Source organism: Bison bison, unplaced genomic scaffold, assembly GCF_000754665.1.
Source record: "Bison bison bison isolate TAMUID 2011002044 unplaced genomic scaffold, Bison_UMD1.0 scf7180017864289, whole genome shotgun sequence".
Lineage (NCBI taxonomy): Eukaryota > Metazoa > Chordata > Mammalia > Artiodactyla > Bovidae > Bison > Bison bison.
In genome coordinates, this window is record NW_011494861.1 from 9,653,951 (window position 1) to 9,666,343 (window position 12,393).

At 60.5% G+C, this 12,393-nt stretch overlaps 1 protein-coding gene across 1 annotated transcript in view; it reads left to right on the top strand.

Annotated features, from left to right (window-relative positions):
• MEGF6 (multiple EGF-like-domains 6) overlaps positions 1-12,393 on the top strand; it is a 105,876-nt gene that overhangs the window by 13,812 nt on the left and 79,671 nt on the right. Inside the window, exon 9 of the mRNA XM_010850209.1 lies at positions 8,545-8,649. Within this exon, the coding sequence (XP_010848511.1) occupies positions 8,545-8,649 (105 nt within the window). The remainder of the gene's footprint in view (positions 1-8,544; positions 8,650-12,393) is intronic.

The following is a 12,393-nucleotide window of genomic DNA, read 5'->3' on the forward strand; positions in this document are numbered from 1 at the left end:
AGGCCTGCAGATGGGGTCAGTGTCGCTTCCGTGGTCCTGTGAGTGGAGGGGCCAGTGATGGGGCAAAGGGCCTTCCCTGCGTGCAGAGGGGCCCCTGGGGTCCACTCCTCCGGCTTTGCCCCCACCCTCCCCCTTTCTCCCCCTCTATCTGCCCCATTCTTTCCCGACCGTCTCCCCAGTCTAGCCTCCTCAGCACCTTTCCTTGTATCCAGTCTAGGCTCTCTCCAGTTCTGGGGCCCTGAGAAGTGGGCAGGTTGCGGCAGGGCCCTGTGATGCTGACTCCCGCTGGCCCTACCCCCTCTACCAGCCACAGATATTACCTGGAAACTCGGCCATGTGTGTGACCAGCTCAGGTCCTCATGGTGTTCATGCCGGAGGACAGCAGGAAGCTTCTAATGTTGGGTGGGATTTCTCCAAGACCCACATGGCAGCAGGTGTGACCTGGAGGTGACTGAAAAGGAAAAGTGCCAGCAGGGGGCTGCCCGATGGCCAGGGCCTTCCCCAATCTGTGGGCCCCAAGCATGTGTGCCGTGGGGGGCAGATGGGCTCTGCTGCTGGGGTGCAGGTCCTCTTGTTTCAGTGGCCTCTGAACTACACCCCCATCCCAATCAGATGACAGATTTTGCTGGCCCCTCCCCATGTGTCCACTATGGTCACCCTGGGTCCTGGCCACCCTTATTGGGTGCCCAGAAGAGGTGCCTGGCCTGGAGCAGTTCAACCCCTCAGACCCCTGTGTGCAGACCCTGAAATGGAATGGGTGCCGAGAAGACCATGCCAGGAAGACCACCCATGGCTCCGTCTCGAGCTCTCTCCATGTGGGCTGGGCTCAGTCCATCAGAGGCTGGAGGATGGAGAAGCAGGGCCCGAGGAGGGGCCAGAGACTGCACCAGCTCTGTGGGTGCCAGGAGCTCTGGGAAAGGGATACTGTGGTCCAGGAAGCTCTGTGTCAAGCAGTTAAGTGGGTTGTCTTTGCAGGACTTGTCAGAGCCTTTAGTACGGTAGTGTACACTGCAGTTTGCTTACACAGGCTGTGTAGTGTTTTCCGAATGGATTCTTTCTTTAAAAAGGAAGAAAAAAAAAAAAAGCCAAAAGTCAAAGTAATACAACAGTGTTCCTAAAGCACGTACTGGGAAGTATGCTAGTGATCCATTCCCGACAAGCATCTGTAGAGGCTGACAGGGTGCCTGGCGCTGCTCTTGGTGTGGGAGGGGCTGCGAGCAGAGGCGGCTTCTGGCCCTGTTCTCCTGGAACTTGCATCCTGTGCAGAGGGAGAGGAAGGAAGAAAGGAAGTTTCCATGCCGGCGAGTGGGGATGCTCCAGAGAAAAATGAGGCGAGAAAGGGCCCACGGATGGGAGGTGCTAACTTAGTGGGCGTCCAGGAGGCCTCTGTGTCCAGGGCGGTGGTGGCCTGTGTGATGTGAGTCTGGGCCTTATTGGTGCCCAGGGAAGAGCCCCACTGCAGAGGGAAGGACAGGTTCGAGGTGGTGGGAACTGGGCAGGGCTGAGCTGTTGTCCCCGCCCCGGGAGCCCAGCCCTGGGTCTGGATCTGTGCCTGTGGCCTCAGCTCCTTCAGCCAGGGCCACAGGGCAAAGCGTGGCTTGGCACCCCTGTGTCCAGCTCTCGAACTGCCAGGCAGGCCTGTCTTCCCTCCGGCCTCCTCAGTGGTCCCTGGCTGGTTGGGGTTGTAGGGAAGGAGCTGCAGGAAGGCGGCCCTGAGTACGCCCGCCCCCCCGAGGTGGGGGCTTCCTCAGCCTCCGGTCTCTGGCCTTCACTTGTCCTTTCCCGCTCTGGCTGCAGCATGGCAGCCCTGCGCCCACCCCACGCCCGGTGGGGGAACTTACAGAGCTGGTGCCCCGGGTCTCCTGTCCCTGGTGTGGACCAAGGTACTGGGGGCAGGGCATGTTGTCCTGCTGTGTCCCCACCCCCACGCCCCCAGGTCTCTCCAAACCATGCATCACACCCGAACTGGCCCGGCCCTGTGCCCAGCACACATTTACACACACACTCACATTTGGGCCTGCAGCCCACCCAGAGGAGCTCACCACACAGCCTCACATACACACACGTGTGCACACGTTGTGCCTAGGTTTACTCACACGTGTGTAACCTACTCACATGGGCAATCACATCTGTTCACTCAGGTGTGCGCCCATGCTCATGATCACACGTGTGTGTGCACAGTCACGTGCATGAACTCACACTTCCGTGGGTGCCCAGACACCTACACGCATGCTCTCACGGGGGCATGATGCGGTGGGGAGCACCGGTGATGAGACACAGAGGTGCCCCTGTCTGTCACCAGGGCCCAGAGTGCTCCGTGCGCCCAGGGGAGCTGGGACCAAGTTCAGCTTCTGGAAGGTTCTGGGTGCACGGCCCCTCCCCACCGACTGCCTTCGGAAAGGTGGGCATGGTGGGGGCAAGGAAGGAGGCTGCCCCCGCCAGGTGTGCTCTGAGGGCTCCTGCAGCCCAGGGTGGGCCTGGAGGGGGCAGTGGGCTTCGCTGTCATCAGGGTGCCTCAGCCTCTCACTCCTGTTGACCGGACACAATGTCCCAAAGTCATTGTGGCTAGTTTGTGCCCGGCCTGCCTTCATGCGGGGGCTCTGGGAGCTGGGCCTGACCCTGGGTAGAGGGAGTCTGCCCGCCTGTCTTCTGGGATCCCCCCCTCCCCCGTGTGGGGGGGTGCTGATCTAGGCACAGGACACTGAGGAGCCGGCCTGGAGGGCATGCCCCTTCCTCGGGCACTTGAAGCCTGAGTGCTCAGCACGGAGCTGAGGTGACTCCCTCCCTGCAGCAAGGGTCCTGGTGGGAGATGTCGGGTGGGGCATGGGATCTGGGCCCCGAGCCCTCGGCCAGCGTTGGGTGGAAGGCTGGCAGGAGCAGGGTCAGAGGGACAAGGCAGGAGGGCTCAGGCCGGCTCTCCCCTGGGCTCCCAGGGAAGTGGCCTCCCTTCCTGAACCACTGCCAACTTGAGGTGGGTGCTGGTTCCCACGCCGGCTAGCCTGCGCACGGGCAGCTCTTAATCAGTGGCTGGGGTGAAGCTGAGGAAACGCTGCCCTGCAGCCTGGGCGATAAGATGGGAGCCACCCTGCCTGCCCGTGACCTTGAGCTGAGCCAGCCCTCCCTGCAGGGTCTCTGGGATGCAGGCGAGCCCTCGCTTGCAGGGCTGGCTTCCAGACCCGCCTTTGGTGACCTCGGCATGTGGGCGGGTGGTTTGGCAGGCCAGACAAAGGTGTCAGTTGGGTCACCCTGTCCTACCTGTGGTCACTCAGGTTTCCACTAGCCCCTCTGGGGGCAGAGGGAAGGAGGCTCAGCCTCAGCCAAGCCTAGGTCCAGGGTGATGGTCCGGGGGCTGAACTTGCAGAAATCAAGCCCTCAGAAAACAGCCAAGTCCCATTTCCAGGGTCAGCCCGTTCTGGGACAGTGAGGCTGGGGCCGCCACGGCCAGTGGAGTTGAAGTCTGGCTGGGCCTGGGTGTCCCTGCCTGTCCCAATGAGAGGAAGGGGCTGGCGTCAGGATGCCACAGACGATGCCTGGATGTGGTGCCCTTCCCTGCAGACTGTGCTCCCCAAATCTGTCCTCCCATTCCCGGACTTGGCCAGGATTCCCCTTGGAACTGGACACCCTAAGGATCCTCCCAGCCTTTGGTGTTAGGAATGTGGGCGAGTCCACCCAGCTTCACCCCAAGGCAAAGGCCTGGTCAATGTCTCTGAGCTGCGGCTCCCCGTCGGTAACCTGGTGGGGGTGGTTCCTCCTCTCTGTTCAGATGGTGGCCCTGGACCCAAGCTGCTGCGGGGCCGTGTGCATCTTCAGCTCCAGGTGATTGTGCGGGGGCAGCACTCTGACAGTGGGAAGGGCAGGGAGCTTAGCCCACATTTCCAACCAACAGATGGGTATCAGGGCTGGGATTTAAATGTAGGTCTTCAGAGCCCGAGCTGCCTTGCCCTGTGAAGGCATCTGGGCGGGGTGAGGGGGGGGCAGCGGGGGTCCAAGGAAGAAGGACAGCGTCCTTCAGCCTTGGAAGACGCGGCCGCCTGACAGCTGCAGACCCTGTGGGCACAGTGCTCCCCCACCCCCGGCTCACCTCCACCTGCTCTTGAGTTTCTCACACTTGTGGGCTCTGACAGTTCCTCCAGGGTCCCTGAGGGTCCTATGGGTTCAGCCATGCTGAGAGTGACGAGGGTAGGTCCCCAAGCTGACCCCCTGCTGTCGCCCTGGCACTCAGTAGGTGCTGATAAAATCCGTTAGAAAGTATGGGCTTTCCGGGTGGCAGGCGCAATGGTAAAGAATCCACCTGCCAAGCAGCAGATGTGGATTTGATCTCTGGGTTGGGACGATCCCCTGGAGGAGGAAATGGCAACTCACTCCAGTATTCTTGCCTGGAGAGTTCCAGAGACAGAGGAGCCTGGCGGGCTACAATCCATGGGGTCACAAAGAGTTGAACACGACTTAGTGACTTAAATAACCATGTTAAGTATAAGGCAGATTTGGTACTTAACAATCTATAAACCATTTCCAAAGCATCCATCCTTCTTTCATTTAACACCTGTGCATGGCTCCCCTAGTGGCTCAGCAGTAAAGAATCTGCTTGCAATGCAGGAGACCCAGGTTTGATCCCTGGGTCAGGAAGATCCCCTGGAGGGGGACATGGCAACCCACTCCAGTATTCTTGCCTGGAGAACCCCATGGACAGAGGAGCCTGGTGGGCTACAGGCCACAGGGTCACAAAGAGTTGGACACGACTGAAGTGATTTAGCATGCACACACGCACCCTGCCTGCTAGCATTTGAGCTCAGTGAGAGCAAGAGTCATCAAATTGTTCACTAAGGTATCCCACGTGTCTGTAGTAATAATAGTTTCCTTTGTGTAGTAGATGCTCAGCAAACACTAGTCAAATAGATGAATCTATCTGAGCCACTGATGGGCTTCCCAGGTAATGAATCTGTCTGCCGATGCAGGAGACCTGGGTTTGATCCTGGAGTTGGGAAGATCCCCTGGAGAAGGAAGTGACAACCCACTCCAGTATTCCTGCCTGGAGAATCCCCTAGACAGAGGAGCCTGGTGGGCTACAGTCCATGGGGTCGCAATGAGTCAGACACGAGTGAGCATGTACGAGCCACCACATGGAGCTTTTACATTTTTCTTTTGCACGTGTCCCATGGGTCTGTTTTCCTACCTGCCTGCTCTTCACACACATGGCTCCTCTTTCTTGTAGAGGAAAGCAAACGTCCTGATATGAAGCCTCAGTCTGTGGCTCCTGAGCTCCATTTCCACAGCTGTGCTGTGAGTGTTGCCTGTGGTCTTCCTCACCTGTGGGGGGTTCCCTTGGGGGGGTGTTGAGTGACAGCAGGAAGAGTGGGGGGCTGCTGGAGATATCCCTGACCACCACCCACCCGGGGGAAGGATGGGGACCCACAGGTGCTCCACCATGCTGCCCTGTCCCTTTGCTCTGGGTGCCCAACGCCACCCCATGCCACCCAGAACCCCCGGTCCCAGGCTTCTCTCTGTGGTAACCCTGTCTTTCCAGCATCCTACGAGCCTGCGGCCACTAGGAGCACCCTTCTCGGTTTGGGTGCTTTGAGCACCTTTGTTGTGAAGCCTTTTCTTTTTTCTGTCTGAGGATGCACTGCCCTAGACATCCCTTCTGGATCCTTAGCGCCTGCCTTCCCCTGAGGGCCTTCCCGCAAATAACTCTCACATCTCACTTGGCCTGACATTTATTTGTCTCTTTCCTCTTCATTCAACAAAGTTTATGGAGCGCCTTCTAAGTGAGGGTGTGTCGGTGGCACCAAGGGAGGCGATGGTGCTGGAGGTGGGCTTGTGCCCTGCTCCCAGGGAGCCCAGGCCTGGGTGGGAGCTTAGCTGTCGCCTTTCTTAAGCGCTGGTACACTGGGAGGTACAGCCTTGCAAACTGCAGGGCGCTGTGGGCGCTGATTTGCCTGGTGGCTTGGGAAGGCTTGGGGCTTCCCTGGTGGCTCAGACATTAAAGCATCTACCTGCAAGGCGGGAGGCCCAGGTTCGATCCCTGGGTCCGGAAGATCCCCTGGAGAAGGAAATGGCAACCTACTCCAGTATTCTTGCCTGGAATATTCCAGGGACAGAGGAGCCTGGTGGGCTGCAGTCCATGGGGTCTCAAAGAGTCAGACACAACTGAGCGACTTCACTTTCTTTTCTTTCTTTCTTTGGGAAGGCTCCCTGCGGAAGGGACCTGTTGTCCAGACACACAGCTCTCGGGGTCTGACGGGTGGCTGGGGGGCTCTGTGCCAGGTCGATGGGAAAGCCACAGGAGGATTTTCAGCCAGGGGCCTGTGATCTAATTGTTGCCATGAAGGAACATGATGGCTGCGCCATTGAGAAAGGACAGGGGTGAGTGGGACCAGCTGAGAGGACTCCAAGGGGATACTAGAGGTGGCTTCTTCCAACCTGACCACAGAGACAAGTGTGGACTCCAGGTGTATCGGAGGTGGAGCTGATGGGCTGGCTTTGGATTGGACCCGGGGCGAGAGTGAGGCCAGCTTCCTGTTTCTGGCCTGAGCCCTTGGTGGCTGTGATGCTGTGTACCAGGTCAGGGGAGGGGTGTAGGAGCAGGGAGTGGGGTGCTGTCTCCCCCTGAGCTCTGGAACTGACCATGGAGAGGGGGGCACAGGCAGGGTGCTGTCCACAGGGGCCCCCAGGCTGGGCATGGACCTGGCAGAACCTGCAGAGGCTCCTGGGGGTGGGCAGAGTCCCGGGGTGAGCTCCAACCTGGATACTTGGTTCCCCCACGATTGGAGGGGTGGCCCATCGTGGTCGTTTGAGGCTGAAAGTCTTCAGGACGGTGAAAACTTCTTTAAGATGTGAAAAGTAAACACAGCTGGCTTCCCTTCCTCCACAGAGTCGCCCAAGTCCACAGGTTTGGGGCCCTCAGCAGTGGGAACTCTGGTGCCACATGGCCTGGGTTGGCCCCGTGCCCAGACTTACCTGTGCAGGTTCCAGGGTCACCACGTGGTTCCCCCTGCTCCCCTGTGGCACTGCCTTGTCCCCCAGCCCCCCACTCAGATTCCTTTCAGAAATCTCAGGGAGTTTGCCAGGTGTGAGTAGAGCCAGCTGGGACCCCGGCAGGGTGGCTCGAAAGGAGGGATCCCTCCAGGGCTGGGACAGAGGCCCAGATATGAAACAGAGGAGGAAGAATAGGCTCCCTGAAAAGACCTGTGTCTCCCTCGGCCAGTCCTCCTGACTCTAAGTCAGAAAGCCCTGGGCTCATCTGTCCTGGGATGGTCCCTCATGGACTAGTCCCTCCTCAGCAGCTGCGTGACCTGGGACCACGTGCTGCATGTCTCTGAGCCCCAGTCTCCTCATCAAGGGCAGTGCCTGGTCCAGGGGGATGCTCAGACTCATGTACCCGGCCAGCGTCCCTACCCTCGGGGTCTCCTGCCCTCCAGCTTCTCTGCCTGCTGGACCCATGGGTCACGCTGGGCTCTGGGGTGCCTGGGGAGTGTCCAGGCCACTGTTCAGAGTGTCCACTCACCCAGCAAGCACCCCAATGTCTTTGGACTCAGGGCCTGGCTGTTGGGGTTGTGGGGATGGGAGCAGAGCCCACCTGCCCTGGCCTTGCCCTCTCCTGTATGGATGTGGGCCAGGGGTGGCTGCAGAGACAAGAAAACTCATGCTGAAGCCCCTGGAAGCACCCGGTCCAGCATGGGGCGGGGTCCTTTCTGTGATGGGGCTGGGACTGGACCTGCCCTTCCATCCAGGGCCCCTGCCTCTTGGGCCAGCCGCTGCCTCCTCCATGCAGTGGCCTGGCACCGGAGGGGGCGGCTCAGTAACCCTAGGCCACCCCCAGGCAGTGGGTTTAAGTGTAAACACAGCTGCCCCCAGGGTGACCGGTTGGGTCCAGCTGGGGCTTGGGTGTGGGGAGAGGGTCTGGGAGCAGGGAGTCTCCTCTGGAGAAGGCAGGGGAGGCCGGCTGCTCTCAGCCCTGACCTTTTGTCTGGACCCTCTCTTCTTGCTCTCCCAAGGCCTGGGCCAGCATTGCCCCTCCTCCGGGGTGGGACCAGTCTGGGCATTTCCACCAATGAGATTTTGCAGGGAGGGGGCCTCAGCCAATCTCTCAGCCTCCTTCAACTGTGGGCTGCTCCCTCTGAGCCCCTCACTACCCACCCTCCTCCCACGACCCCCTCCCCCTTGGCCTCCCCCAGAAAGTGCCCTGGAACTCCATGTCCCACTGAAGTGAGTGGGGTTATTTTTGCTTCACCCAGAGGGGCTTCACTGAACCCAGACCTGGTGGGGATGGCTCAAGCCCTGGTGGAGGGGGAGCGGTGTGTGACCCAGGACAGCAGAGCGGGGCCAGTGACCTGCCTGGCTGTGGGACCCTTCCCCAGGGCCCTCACATGGTTCCAGGGCTGGAGTGGGAGTGTGGGGATCTGTCCTGTCTGTCCAGAGTCTGGGTCGTGTCCAGGCCTGAGGCCTCACCTTGTGGGGAGACTTAGGGACCTTGTGTCCTGGCAGTGGCCTGGGGGTGCCTCACGCCCCTGCCCCTCCTCACACGCCTTCTCCCTCCCTCCACAGCCGTGTGCAGCTCCGGCCTCTGCTTTAACGGCGGCCACTGCGTGTCCGGCTTAGCCCAGCCATGCCGCTGTCCCTCTGGCTTCCAGGGTCCTCGCTGTCAGCATGGTGAGTGGTGCGCCCTCCAGGTACTCCATGCCGGGGAGTCTCTGATGGTTGGGGGTGGGGGTCTCCGGTGCCCTGACCCCACTCCCTGCAGTCCCCTGAGGGTGTTGGAAGGAGGGGCAATGCTGCAACCCCCTTTCTCATGGATGCCTCTGCACCATCATCAGAGTCCACCACATCCAATAACGCCCTCTGTGGATGGGGACAGTGGGCATGGAGACAAACAGGCATGAACCAGGTCCCTGGGTCAGCTGGGAAGCGGCTCGTCCCAGGGGCCCCTGAGCTGTACCCTTACCTGCCAGGGGCTCTCGTGTCCTTCGTGTCAGAAGTTGGGGGACATGGGGCCCTATCCTCACGCCTGCAGACTGGATCCTGACCTGCTGACGATCCATCCCCCGGCAGTGTCCTGTGGGGACACTGTGGGTGTGGATGAGCTTAAAAGCAGGTGCTGGGGCGAGGGGCAAGGGCAATAGAAACTTTATAAAGAAATACAGATAAGTACATGAAAAGTCATCCAAAGAACCTGCAGACCTCCTCCTAATTTCTTGGCGTGAATCTCCCTGGTGGTCTTCTGCTTTGTTTGAGTTACTTACCCGACCGTGTAGCTCGCGGGTCCTGCTGGAACAGGGCATGGAGCTGCGGCCGTCGTCGAAACACTTGAGATGATTTCCGCTGCTTTGAACTTGCTTCTGCTGAGCAGCTGGGGGCCTCTTCCCCATAGACGCTGGGGCGTACATCCTGTGCGTGCTTTAAGGCTCTGGATGCCAGCAGGCAACCGGAGGGAAACCAGGAAATCGTGGGGGACTGGGGGCCCCCTTTGTAGGGGGACCCCCATGCTCTTGCTGTTCCCTGTGCATTCACATGCGTATGCCCCCAAAGCGGGGCTGAAAGCAGGGGTCCTGGGGAGGTGCTGGTTGGTTCTGAGCCTGGCACTGGTGCCCGGGGTGCTGGCATCATTGGAAAGAGTCGGCAGGCTCTGACTGCTCATTGAATGCCCTCTGTGAGGCGGAAGGTCCTGCTTCCTGGGCTCTGGGTGCTGGACTGCTGCTGTCCGGCCATGGTGTGAGGACCACTGTCTCCCTTCCAGGCGCTGGGGTCCCGGCTGCGTACCCTGGACCATCAGGGCTCCAGGCCTCAGTCAGGCCTCCACGTGGATTTAGAGCCTAAGCACCTCTGTGGGCTGGACAGAGGTGACTCCACCCCACACCAGTGCAGGCTGGGGTCCAGGCTGGGGTGCAGGGGCCTAGCTGCCATGCGTCACCTCTTCTCAGGGTCTTTCTGATAGCCGCGGGTGGGTGTGAAGATGCTGGGTTGTGTGCTCAGGGCGAGAGGGACATCCGGCCTCGAGCTGCTGTGGGGTGGTCCCTGGGACTGGGCTGTGCCTTGACAGTCAGCAGCCCCGCGGTCCCTGCTGCCCAGGGAGGGCGGTGAGGCGGTAACTGTGCAGTGTGGCCTGTCCTTGGCCTCGTCCTCAGGAAGCAGCCAGGACCCCTGCCCCCTGCCCTCGGGCCAGGCTTTCTCTAGGCCCCTCCCCTTCTGCCATGCTTTCTGGGGCCACTAGTCCTCCCACCACTCCTGCCCTGACGCTCTTTCCGACGCCCAGCCCTAAACATCACTGACAGGTGCTCCTTTTGTCCTGAGCAGCACCCCCTTCCTGTGAGACCTGACACTCGGCCTCCTGGGTACCAGAGGGTGCATGGCTTGCAGGGGTGAGGTGGGTGTGGGGCTTGTCATCCAGCAGGTGCTCTGCAGCCAGCCAGGGGCCCCCTAGGGCAGTACCAGCTGCTGGACTTGGAGACCCACACTCAGTGCTCCTGGTGGGGAGGGGCCCGTGATCACAGGCTCACACACTCCCTGGTCTCTTGGAGTCTGGGCTCCAGGCTTGGCTTTGCCTCCAGAGCAGCCGTGCTCCTGTGGTCACTTACGGGTGGCCTCTCGGGGTGGGGGCACCTTCCTTGCCCTTCCCACACTCTGCCTGCGTCACTCCCTTGAGCCCTAGCCTCGTCTGCTTCGTGGAAGAGGAATCTGGTGTTAGGGAGGTCTGGCTGCTGCTGGCCGCTCAGCAGAGCTGGGGCTGGGGCCTGGTCCAGCCCAGTGAGCACCTTGAACCTTCCAGCCATGCCATCTCTGGTCACGGTGCTGGCCCTTGGTGGGGGCAGAGCCTTGTTGACATCTGATTGGGAGGAGAGGGCCGGATCCCCAGGTCCCCTCCCTGCTCACCTCCCAGGCTGGAGCGTCTGCATGGGGAGAGGTGAGGGGGCTGGCCTGTGACAGCCCGTGGCCCTCCAGGGTCGGGGGCCTTCCTGGGAGAATGGCCAGTTGTAGTAACAAAGCTGTAGGGTGGCCCCTAGGCCTCCTCTTAGGATACCATCTCCTGGAAGAAATGTCTGGTGTGCAGAGCAGGGATGAGGTCTGGTGTGCAGACCTGGTGTTCAGGGTTTGGTGTACAGGGCTGAGTGTGCAGGGCTGGGTGGGCAGAGCTGGTGTGCAGGACTGGGTTGGCTGTACAGAGCTGGTGTGCAGGGTTGGTGTGCAGAGCTGTGTGTGCAAAACTGGGTTGGGTATACAGGGCTGGTGTGCAGACCTGGTGCAGGGTGGGTGTGCAGAGCTGGGTGTGTAGGACTGGGCTGGGTGTACAGGGCTGGAGTGCAGGGCTGGGTGGGCAGAGCTGGTGTGCAGGGCTGGGTGGGCAGAGCTGGGTGTGCAGGACTGGGCTGGGTGTGCAGGACTGGTGTGCAGGGCTTTTGAGCAGGGTTGGTGTGCAGGGCTGGGTGTGTGCAGACCTGCTGTGAGGCCTGTGCCCCTGCAGGGCCGCTCCGTCCCCTTCCGGTCCATCCATGCTGGGTTTGGAGCCGGCAGACCTGAGACCTGGCACTGTTGGGCATGTTACTCACCGCCCCCCCAAATATAATTGATTCCAGTTTCAAAAATAAAAGCCATATTTTTTTCTGGTTTCCCAAATACTTTCATTTGAACAAAAGAGCAGGGGAGGGAGAAAGGAACTCTGCTGATGGTGGGGAGGAGGGGGAGAGGAAGAACCCTTCCCCCGCCTGGTACCCCTCCCCTCACCTTGGGCCTGCCTGCTCACCTCTGCCTGCCGCCCCCTCCCTTCCCTGGAAGACTTTCTGCAGGAGCCTCAGGAGCACAAAGGGAGCCTGTGCTGGTGGGGCCTGGAGCTGGGGGTGGAGGCTGGGGCAGCACAGGCCCCTGGTGCAGTCTGGCCAAGGGCGGCTGTCTGTCCAGGCTGGGCATTTCGTCATCCTGATGTGCCTGTGGGCCTCAGGGTAACGCGCCAGCCTCCAGCTCCCCTCTCTGTTTGGTGGGGATGGAACAGGGGGGTGTTTGTGCAGGTCCCAGGCATCAGTGCAGGGGAGGGGCAGAGTGCCCTGGCAGGGTGGTGGTAACCTTTTCTCCCCAGAGGTCTGGCCATTGAGGGACCTAAGGGATGATGGGGGTGGGGATAGGATGGTGATGGTCCCTTGTCCTGGGGTCCCTGCACACCGGATGCCTGAGCTTCTGTGGGCGAGTGGTGCCCATGTGGCCTCTCCTTTGGGATAGCCTGAGGTCAGGACACCCCCCAGGACCACTGGCTTCCTTGCCCTGAGGACCGGCACCTTCAGGTACCCCGACCCTAAGTGGGCTCCAATGATCCTATTATAGCATCTGTTCCATCAGCCAGACTAGGAACAGTTTCCACCCTCTGAAAATACAGCTTTGTCCTCCCTCTGCACCCAGAGTACAGCTGGG